Genomic DNA, 11,657 nt, shown 5'->3' on the forward strand with positions numbered 1-11,657 from the left:
GTGCAGTAGCCGACTGCGTATTTTCACCTGCACGCCTTGTTCATAGGGGGCTTGGTTTCAAGTATGGACAGTCGTGCACTGATCTCTATTATCCCCGGTCTCTGTGCAGGCATCATCGATCAACCAGCAGAGGTCGTAATTGGATCAATTATGAGGAATTCCCTCCGGCATCCAACCTGATGAACGAGCCAATCATTGTCCATGTAGGTGCCAAGTCTGCTGGTAGCAGAGCTGAGATTCAAACTTGTGAGCTCCAGATGTGTTTTACAGCTTCAACATTTATATTCCTTTAAATTTCATTCCCATTCGTATTACTAAATTATAGTACATTAATGAGCATTTCTCTATTTTTCCAGTTTGTGCATTAAAGATGCAGCAGGCTGGAGCGTGCTGGGTAAATGAACCCGCAGATGACCAGCAGTAACCAGGCAGATCTGTAGGATACTGATGCCAGGGTATCACAAAACAGGCAAACAGAGGAAGAGCAGTGGGTGCCAGCAAGATGGACGCTATAGATAACTTAAACCACTGTTTCAATCCTCTATGAGAATGAATAAGCAACTGTCAGCTCAAGCTGATCTTTCTTCATGCTTTAAGCCTGCGTGAAGACATTTTGCACTTCGCCGTATTAATGAGCTTTCGGGAGTGAAAAAAAAAACTGGGTCAAGATAGTGGGACCGCTGGAAAGATTCAGACTGTGACCTAAAAATTCTACCCAGGCAGAAACCTCATGCTCAGGCATTGTAACAAATGGGTCACATTTTAGTCTAATATCAGTGTCCAAGCTTCCCAGAGAGGAACTGAAACATCATTCAGTAGATCTCTGAAGTTCTTTCATTCATTTACAGCCGTTCACTCAGGCATGTTAATGACCAGGTTTGAGTTACAGTTCTTATCATTGGGACTCTGCAGGGGGACAGAGAGGAGCAGACAGATTCTCGTACAGATTCTCCAGTTTCCAGAAACTAACAATGCTCTCTTAGCACTGGCTGCACATAAGCCATATTAGTGCTATAAAGGCTGAAATTCAGGAACCGTAAGCGATTAGGGGGGCATTGCTTTCTAGTCTTGCCCCTGATTGTACAAGACTGAATGTTCATTTGTGGTTTACCTGTTATGGGCCTTTCTTCTCTATTTAACAGTCATCTGGCTTTTTGTTCATGCTGGTTCTTTTTTAACACACAGTCTCTGGAAATGTAGTTGGCTGAAACATTGGCTTTGTAACCTGCTACCCTGTACGTCTCATATTCAGATAAAATATTTTGTTTGTTCAAAGCCAATGTTATATTTCTTGTATTTCTGTGACATCAAACCCAGTGTAACTCTGGCCAAGAGTTTGTTAAAGTAAATATATAAATAAATAAACTATGCAAATAAGGGCATGGGGCAGCACAGTGGCACAGCAAGTGTTGTGAGTGCAGCACATAGCCAGGGTCCTTTTAATCCCATCCCCAATAACTGTCTCGGCCTTAATTCTTTGTATCAATGTATTTTCCCACCTTCCAGAAACATACAGAGGGTGGATTGGCTCCTCTCAAGCATGCAGTAAGGTAAACAGGTGACGACCTGCTTTGAACCCAGTGTTTCTAGGTGATGTTGAAATGGGTTTAAGTTTCCAAACGGGTCTTAAAACATATAGAAGATTGATGAGTTACTGTACATTGTGCCAGGGTCACTACATATCCCATGATGGTGCCTTAATCAAGGTGTATTCCCACCTTAATACTCACTGTTTTCGAGTGCAACTGGACTCTTGGCAAACTTTATTATTACAAAGGAAACACAAATGGGCTACCAAGTTTCCTCTAGTGGTCACCAAACCTACATTTAAAGGAAACCATTAGACCTCAATAAGTCAATGACTACAGCATGAAATATTTAAGTTCATTTACATCAACCGCTTCATCCGGGTCAGGGTCACTGCAGGTCTGGGAACATCCTGGACAGTACACCTATCCATCGCAGGGTCTTGGCCACCCCGCTCTCAGACATAGCCAATCAAGTCTGTGTAGACACCCGAGAGGCCGATAGCACCACTGAAAGTCAAACCCGGATCTCAGAGATGGTGATGTTGTAATAGACCACTGTGCCACCCAGGCAGCCCATTACAGAATATAATAATTTATATTATGATAATGATTTATTTTATGCATTTTTTCATACACCATTTTTCAAAGGTAATGTAGTTGTCAGAACTAAAGAAATAAAAAAAATAGATATTTTAAGCAAAAAGAAATTTGCCTTTAAGTGGAAAAGCAATAAACTGGTGGCCCTGGACATAAAGAGGGTTGAGAAAGCCTGTGCTAACAGACTCAACATTGCAAAGGTTCTATATATTCTGCATGGGTTTGCACACATGGGAAACCAAATGCTAACAAGTATTTTTATTTTAGTGAGATCCTGCAGCCTTGTGTGAAAGATTTGAATGATTACTGACCGCCAGTCCTGAAATGTGCTTATCTTTCCAAGCTGTGCGCAAACACATATTTCCTATTTCAGTGACGCTCTGGAGCATCAAATGAAAGACCTCTGTGATTACTGACCAGCAGGGCTGAAGAGTCAGACGTTGTGGTTGACGGGATCTAAAAGGGAGACAGTTTGGGTGGGTCAGACGCCACCTAAAATCTCTGAACACAAAACAGAAATAAAACCTGCAAAAGTCAACAATCCATTCAGTGAAGCATTCAGTACAGTAACCTATTTACTTACTCTTTTAAAGCTAATGCATTCAAGTCAATTCACCTTTGTGTGGTTTGAAGAGGTTGGAAGAAACCAAAGGACCCAGAAAAACAGAAACGGTGACTTGAAGGCAGTTCGAACTCCTGTGCCAGCCTATAAAAATATCTCTGAGCCCAAAATGAGTAGGGAAAAAAACTTTCATTTTAGAGAGTCACCGTGCAACTGGAGCATTTTACCATCTTTGGTAACTGACGAATGACGAAAATCCCAAACTTCACACATTAAGTTGTGCAGCACCTACACTACAAGCTGTGCCATTATGACAACCCTTTCTAATAAGTGTTTTATCCATGGTGTGGTTGGCAGAAAGCGTTTCTAATTGCTGATGGTTCATATCATGGATAACAGTGCATGACCATCCGTACGCAATACTGCTCTCTGCGAGACTCCGTCTCTGACAGGTGAAAAGAAGCGGTGACAGCACACATGCTGGAGCCGGAACATGGTATGCGATCCACCTTGGCCTGGGGTAGGTTTCTGCAGAGGTGGAGAAAGTTTCTGATTGGCAAATTAGATACAACTAGATTGGGAGGAAAATGGGAATATAAATAAATAAAATATTTTTAACATGTATTTGCCTGGTAAGAATGGAAAATGTACACCCATGGACTGGCACCCTCTGGCACCTCAGTCTGTATTTTCTTTTGCACCCAGCGCTGCCAGAAGGCTCTAGACTTGTTTGACCAAAATAAATTGGTTACGGACAGGAAAAAAAAATGCTATTAAAAGGCATACTGGAATAAAAATGAGGATACACTGCCACCTGGTGTGAACTGGAAGTATTGCAGCTCATTTGGGGGGGGGGGGGGGGGGGGGGGGTTGTTTTTTATTACGAACAAGATATACTTTATTACCGCGTCGGCCTGATCAGTGTCGCGGTGGGCCCACTATCACTCAGAAACATTGCTCACAAGACAGGTATATACATTGGATTTCAGTCTATTAATAGGCATGACGTTTAATCACCAGATTTTCACATCACTGTTGAGATCATTAAGTGAAGTAGATTCCATTCACTTTATTCCTCTCAGAGCTAAAGTATGTGGACACTCATTCCAAAGGAACTGGACAGGATTGAGGTCAGAAGTCTTACGTCAAACCTGGCAAACTATTTCTTTATAGACATAGATCAGTCATGAGCATGGGGACCACTGGCATGCAGATACAGGAAAGAGTTATTCCTAAAAAGCTGGAGGATCACAATCTATGTAATGTTGTTTGCAAGAGCAGTGTTGTATCATTATTCCTCCCTCACCAAACTTTATAAGACATTGTGCATTCAGACAAACAGCATTATCCTAGCATCATTAAACTCTCGCTACAAGAGAGAATGCATTTGCGCTGTTCCAAGGGGTTCCCCCACTGTGTCTGTACACTCTGTACTCTTGAACTTGGAATGGTAGCATCCTATGACAATGTGACATTAAAAACTCTTTTGTATGAACCTTTCGATCATGTGATCCCCTTATTCCAAAGTGTTGATATGATGTGAGTTTTTAAGACTAAACAATTCACACAAGCACCTTTTTTAAAAAGCATCTTTGATTTATTGTTTTTATGCAAAAGTAACACCATAAGAGAGATAAGTCCAACTCTCAAAACATTTAAGTGTAGGGCCAACACAGAACACATCCTTAAATGGAAACAGTATGTATTTCTAACAAATAAACAATATGCATGAATGCACAAAAGTATCGCGACATAGAGAGGGAATGCACTTCAGTCATAAAGACTCAGTTCACAAGAATTAAGGAAACATCACAGGTATGTAGCACAACACAAAGCTGATCATCTCTCTTTTCTTAGGACGTTTCCATCTGAATCGATTCTATAAAAACAATAAAACAGATGTGAAGATAATTAATTTGACTCAGTTATTAGTTACAGCATGAAATGTTGATGTGTGATATTAAAGTTTTTCACTGTGTATATAATCAAAGTGCCCATGCTAACTCCTGTTCACTGTAAAAGGCACCTCCAATGGGCACAGAGGTATCAGAACTGGTCATGGGTGCAATAAAAGAAGGTTGAGCGGTTCAACAAACTGCTTTCTCTGAGATCATGTGGACGACTGGGCACACGTGCATTTTACCCACAGAAGAGACGGCACCCGAACACACTGTAGGACGACCCATGTCGTAATGTACGAAAATTCAACGATCTCATAAAACTGATGAATTTTGTGTAACTACCTGTTCTGTCATGAATGTAACCAAAGTGTATAAAACATGACATTAAAAATCCTAATAAATATATAACTTCTAAAGATATCTTGTCCATGACTGAGTCCATGTCTCAGTGAGCTGGCAGTCCCAACACTGGTTCATGTAATTTTGATGTATGAAACAAAACGATTTGAACTAGGTGTTTAGAAGATTATATTATATTTTGTTAGGATTTGAACGTCATGTTTTACACACGTTGGTTACATAACGCTTTGGCTCATGTAATTCTGATAATGATGTATAAAACAAGCAGGAATAAACTAGGTCTTCATAAGAGGGAAGAAACTTTGACTCACGTGTATCATTGAAAAGGAAGGAGTCCTGGTACTCCTTCATGTATTGTGATGAGCGAGACTCATCCAGGAAGAGAGAATACACACGTTTAATGTCCTCCACCTGGACCTCAGTGCCCTGAAGAAGACACGTTACATAGATAAAGATGCAACTGAGAATTTATCTATTGAAGATTTTGAATTACTGTTCCAGGAACTTGGATGAATTTACCATAAATAGAGAACTATAGAGGTAGAACTGGACAAGAAGAAGGCGACATATGGTCAGTGAATTGTTTTACAAAGCTGACCCTTAATAAAGAAAGCAATATATACAGCTGCAGGCTGTGCTGCCATTTGTTTCTTTATCATTTAATAAGCATCAATAAATGGTTCCAGGAGCTATATGTGTAAATCAAAAAAAAAAAAAATTTCTATTAGCAATAAAAAAAAGAGGGATTTTAAAAAAAGAGGAATTTTAAAGAGAGATGCTAATTTATAGAAAAGAATAGCAGGCTGTATGAATTGCTGTTAACACTACGGCTGTTTAAGTCAATGATGGAGTGGACGAGTATTAAATTAGATTTTTTTATTTGACAAAGCCAAAATAAGAACTTAGAACGCTGGTAAGATTTTCTCCCAGCAATAAGATCAAATAGTTTAACTGCTGCGCAGTGTGTAGTGTGAAGCATAGTTGCAGGAAAAACATTTAAAATTAGCAAAAATATACAGAGCACTAGACTTTATGTTAGTGTAGGAATTAAGGGAAGCACAAAATCACTAACGCACAACCTCCCACAATTCCAAGTGTGCATTTCTGTGGTCGTTACCCTGCGTTTGCGGCACACCAGGCCGGCAGTGCTGATGAGCTGGATGGCGTAGCGGAGCGATGTCTCTTGACCTATACGAGTCAGCACCGTATGGGCTTCCTCACTCAGCTCCACATCCTCTTCCTCACATCTGATAAACAAACATCACATGATCACAAATTCATCATATACTGGATTAAAGTCCTTTTGAGTATGAGCTGCGATAAGTACCACCAATAAATCTATCAGAAGGAAAAATCCAAGCACAGTCTGTAGAAATTCTGACAGTGTAGTTCACAGGTGGGGATTAGATGTCTCACCGGATCTTGAGGATCTGCCTGGTTTCCTTCTCAGTGTAGGGAGACGTAGCAATGATCAGCAGTCGATCCAGCATGTCTATAGGAATACCATGAGGACTCTTGTAGTTGGTGCCTCTGATTCTGAAAAACAGAATCCAAACATATTCTAGATAAAAGCTGCACAATACAATAATGATTTAAACAATTCCTGAGCATTTCCACACCTTGTGATGCCGCGGTTGGTGGCCATGATGAGGACAGGTGAAAGATCACTTTCCAAGGCTCGGTTTAGGAACGAGAAACATTCAATGTCCAACATGTGGACTTCATCTATAAACAGGACCTTTGGGGAGGAATAGTACAATTAACATTACAAAAACATTACAGTTGCTCACTCATTAACATTAATTACTGTTAAATTTGCAGTGCTGAGAATGGTTCAACACCCTTCGTCTTTCACGTATGTCAACAAATATGACTGATTAATGCCTGACCCCAGGAATGATCTCTGCCTTTCCCTCCTCTCTCCACTCCGAAACTTTGGCATTGATCTGCTCTCGCACCTCTGACTTAATCTCTCCTGTGTCTCCTGTACAGCAGGCAATTACAAATGACAAAGTCAAATTTAACCTCCTGTTAAAACAATGGCTTTATTTTGTAGCATGGTTGATGTTTTGGAAAGATGGCAGACCTGAGAACAGAGCCAGGAAACCCTGCGTGCGACTGTTGATCACGTCAATCTCGTGAAGTGAGACGGTGTGAACGACCTCCTTACGTTTCTGCAACTCCCCCTCTGGACACTGCACAAACTGTGTCTGAAACAACCACAAGCAGAAATAAGGTCACAATTCAAACCAAACACCCTCACCTAAAGACTCTCTACTTGCTCACACTTGATTTAAAAACTCGTTCTTAGAATCAATTCGGCATTTGACATTGGGAGTCAAAATGAGAGGAGGTCCACCTTTTGGGATCTGCCAACTGGGAAAAGTCACTGTTAAAGTTGGTTATGAACACTGCTCCTCTGTTAACCCCTTCCAGACTGTAAATGCACATAAACTACATATAGCCTAGTTCATGTAGTTCATGTGCATTTACAATCCGGAAAAGTTTAATCAATCACACGTTTTCTTTAAAAGCATACATTATACATTACAACATTACAACATTTTCCACTCATATAACAGTCTAATTTGATTTCTCCAGTGTGCAATCATTCCTGTGGGTAAGGAACTAGTACTTTAACTTAAATCTGATTGGACAAGTTAAACATTTTCCAGAGAAGAGCCTATGAGAATCTCAGCATATTCCAGTGCATTATTGTAGACTGTAACATTAACACAGCTTACCTGCGCCCCCATGGCATCATAATCACGAGCTCTGGTAAAAGACCGGCCAAGCTTGCTGATCTTCCCTGTGGCTTTATCAATAGTGATCACGTCCCTGAACAGACCAGAAAGCTCATATTAGATGTGCTAGAAACTAAACATATTCTTTTTACAATGTAGGTTCTCAACTCCAGCATAATTTACAAGTTATGCATGAATTTTATTTATTTTATTGTATTAGAACATTAATGTCATGTTTTCACACTTTGGTTACATTCATGACAGGACAGGCAGTTACCGGTTACACAAGATTCATCAGTTTTAATGTCAAACACAGTCATGGACAATTGTGCATCTCCAATTCACCTCACTTGCATATCTTTGGACTGTGGGAGGAAACCAGAGCTACTGGAGGAAACTCACACAGACAAGGGGAGAACATGCAATTGTATGATTGTAATGATTATACTAATGATTGTACTAAGCACTGTTAATAAGTTGTGCAGTGTAGTTCATATTCTTAATAGATTCTGAGGTGTGTGTGTGTGTGTGGGCAGGTGTGATAAGGGTGGCAATATTAATAAATATCAGAACCCCACTAAGAAGGGAAACATAACATCCTAATGATATAAATAGCTTTTAATATTTCTGTGCCCTCAGATGTTTGTTTTTAAGTAAAGGGATATGTGAATAATGGTCTGAACACTACTAATATCACAACGTGTAAATTAATGTGTTTAATTAATTGTAGAGAAAGAGTGAGCTGTACTGTGTCTATCGTGCTTTTGCTTACCCAGCTTGAACCTTCTCTTTAGTGAGGCTTTCAATCATTTTATTGCCCAGATCATAGATGGTCTCCATTTCTGTCGTCTTCAGAGTCAGCTTGCCCACTTTTGCACCCTGAACATGAAACAAAAAATGTAATTGCTGTAATATTTACAATAAGGTGTCATCCATTACTTACATGGATCAGGTGTAGCTTAAAACACCATGTATGAGCTAATTCCAAAAAGGAACTACGTACCGTTCCTGTGGCAGGTCTGTCGATCTGAATCTCCACCACCTCTCCCTCAATAATCTCTGTTTCCTCTCTGTATAAACAACAAATAGACATGATCACTCAACATGCAAACATCTGGCTCATGGCTACACGATGGCAGTTATAGCAAAATATCTACTGGAAAGCATTGCTTACAAATACAGCCCAGCCATGCTGGTAAATTCAATGTAAACCAGAGTCTGGCTTACTGCAGGCATACTTACTTGATTCGAACTCCAATGGCTTTGCGGAAAGCCTGGCTGAGAGCCTCGGTCTTGCTCATCTCTAATGAAAAGATCTCACTTCCAGCCAGAGCAGTGAATGGTGTATCAGGACCAAGTGACTGAGCGATACCTGCCAGAACAAACACACATTGGTAAAGGATTTAAGTACTTCGAAATATATGACCTTCATTATATTTACAAGTTATTTATACAGGGACCAATTATCATCCAAGTCATTTTAGTAATTAAGCATATTATAATGTTGAATTGTCATATAAGAAGTCATATTTAATAATTCAAAGAACAAGCTGTACCCATAGCAATGGCAGTTTTGCCTGTCCCAGGTTGGCCAGCAATAAGCACCGCACGCCCAGCTATATGCCCATCTTTAATAATCTCCAAGATCAAACCAGCTGCCCGCCGAGCTGCCAGCTGACCCACCATGCCCTGAGACACCTACAAGACATACAGGAGTCACACACATTTAAATCATCATAAATCTGGCATGATTGTTGTGGATTATTTATTTTGTTAAAGTACACGTCATGGAAAACTGCAGTTTATGAAGTCTTACCTGTCGTGGTTCCAAAGCATCATCCAGTCCAAGTCCTCGGATGTGTGAGTGTGCACCTGAAAGACAAAATTAATTAATATTTAAATAGAAAATCATTTTATATTTGGAACATATATACCATAAACTGTAGTCATGACATTGACGTTAAATGACTAGAGAGGTCATAGACTGATCTGTATATTGGCATGGGCCACCATCTAAAAAAGCTCATGCTCATGGATCAAGTCCTGGCCACAACCCCATTAAATGCCTTTGGGATAAATTAAAATATCAACTGGAAACCAGAGCCTTTGGTCTATCAGTGACTGATGTCATAAGTACTTTTTTTTTTTACTGAATAGACCCAAATTTTCACAACACACACATTTTAAAAAGTTTTCTCAAAAAAGTAGACACTCACCTATTCTCTCTATCCTGGTGAGGTCACGCACCTCTGGGACCTTCGTGGTTGACATCTTTTACAAAAAAGAAGGCAGACAGATGTTATTAACTTAATAACATTGTTAAGGAATTACATGATATTTATAATACGGTTTTCCCTGAATCTTTGTGGCTTACTGCTTGCCGATGAATACAAACAAGCTCAGAATATAATTTTTAAAGGTGCATTTGGGGAAAAACACAAAAGATGTGTGAACACAACACAGAGAATAGCCTGGACCAGTGTTGTTTTCTTAGTTGTACAATACATTGTACTGTGTTTCTCAGACATATTCAGATAATTTGTACTAGAAACTTTAATGTTGATGATTGCGGACAATGTGGCCTCCATTAATGTCTACATCAAACATCAGAACAGTAAAAGAAAAATCTGATCTGTTGGTACACAACCACCTTTGGAGTTACAGAGATGATGTGGGGAAAAACATCCAGTAAAAAACAGTTCAGCAGCCAGAAAATTGTTGACATGAATGGTCAGATAAGAATGGCCTGAGTAATGAACTGAGAGGAAGGCTAACGTTGCAAAAGGGGTGGGCGGTCGACTGGACTTTACTGCCAGCTTATGCTGTCTTTTCAAGGCACCTGCACTAGTGATGGATGAATGCAGGGGGCATAGCATGTCTGTCTGTGCATGAAACCTCTCTCTGTTAGGCTCTGCCACAGGCAGGTAAAAAGATGAGGCCAAAAACTGTATGCTTGACGAAAGGGACGCATAACAGTCTCAACTCCTCCTTGGCACAAGTGGCAGGAGAATCGCAATAGAAGAATTAAAACCAGTTTATGTATAAATTACATACACACAACAGCATACAAGTGGGAAAACTATACTGGATTAAAAGAGAGATCACACATCACTCTAAACAATAATAACAGTTTAACACAAACCCATGGTTACACGTTGTCATAGCGACCCGAAAGCCACAACAGAAGTTCCTAATATGCAACTTACCTTAACCTTTATAACCTTTATATCGCAACGTGCCGACTAAACAGAATATTCTAAACAAAATGCACTTGTGAATGAAACTCTTAATAACGATCACGTTTTACTTTAACATTTCTGCAACTGTAGTAGTTCTCACAGTTTCTATAGCTTGCCGGTTAGCTAACCTTATTAGCATGTTAGCAAGTAAAAAGAGTCAGCAGTGCTGGGTTGTTAAGAAATCTAGATAAATAAAGTGATACACTCACACAATTCACATGTCAGTAAATCAAAAGAGAACACAAGCTGAACAGAAACGTTGAGAAAGTTTTATTAATCCGCAGTGAGAGACGTGCTACATAAAGCTAAAAGCGTAGCTAACGAACTGCATGTAATACATATATAACACTTCAAGACTAGTCGTAAAAATACATCGGTACAATGACATTATCACTACCTCAATCTTTAGGGCTGCAAATCTAAAAATGAATTAAAGCTTATAAATAAATCAGCATGATTCCTCTCACCTGAGCTGCCATGTTTCCTAAAGCGCGGCGCTTGTTTCTGAATCGAAGCGCAAGCGAAATACAGCCGACTAGCAACCAAAACCCAGCAAACAGGTTCCTACCGCCGTTAAACCCTTAAATTAATGGTTTTCAAAGTCGGGTCTGTTTCTAAAAGCACCCTGTATTTATAACTCTATCATATTAATATTGTAATATTTGTAAATAGCTGCTCTCAGTAGGGTTGTAGATAAATTCAGATGTTTAAAGCGGTCCGATTTC

General features: G+C 39.8%; 1 protein-coding gene across 2 annotated transcripts; it reads right to left on the reverse strand.

Moving 5' to 3' along the window:
• Positions 1-4,279: 4,279 nt before the first annotated feature.
• Positions 4,280-11,454, reverse strand: ruvbl2 (RuvB-like AAA ATPase 2). Of its 2 annotated transcripts, none has more exons than XM_062988712.1 (15): positions 11,400-11,454; positions 9,910-9,964; positions 9,510-9,565; positions 9,250-9,391; positions 8,936-9,065; positions 8,697-8,763; positions 8,466-8,572; positions 7,694-7,787; positions 7,036-7,159; positions 6,839-6,933; positions 6,569-6,687; positions 6,366-6,485; positions 6,067-6,196; positions 5,261-5,375; positions 4,280-4,567 (listed from the first exon to the last, which is right to left on the reverse strand). In XM_062988712.1, exons 1-15 carry the CDS (start codon positions 11,409-11,411, stop codon positions 4,542-4,544), a joined length of 1,392 nt encoding a protein of 463 aa, XP_062844782.1. In that variant the 5' UTR covers positions 11,412-11,454; the 3' UTR covers positions 4,280-4,541. The 2 variants fall into 2 exon arrangements, with proteins under 2 accessions (XP_062844782.1, XP_062844783.1); XM_062988713.1 differs by lacking the exon at positions 11,400-11,454 and adding an exon at positions 10,836-10,852.
• Positions 11,455-11,657: the final 203 nt, after the last annotated feature.

The sequence above is a fragment of the Trichomycterus rosablanca genome, chromosome 26 (genome assembly GCF_030014385.1).
Source record: "Trichomycterus rosablanca isolate fTriRos1 chromosome 26, fTriRos1.hap1, whole genome shotgun sequence".
Lineage (NCBI taxonomy): Eukaryota > Metazoa > Chordata > Actinopteri > Siluriformes > Trichomycteridae > Trichomycterus > Trichomycterus rosablanca.

Bases quoted from the DNA above. Each gene is read 5' to 3' on its own strand.
- ruvbl2 (XM_062988712.1), bottom strand. The intron at 9,566-9,909 runs GTGAGTGTCTAC...TTTGTCTTTCAG, and splicing joins CACCAGGATAGAGAGAATAG to GTGCACACTCACACATCCGA. The intron at 7,160-7,693 runs GTAAGCTGTGTT...TGGTTGTTTCAG, and splicing joins ATGATGCCATGGGGGCGCAG to ACACAGTTTGTGCAGTGTCC.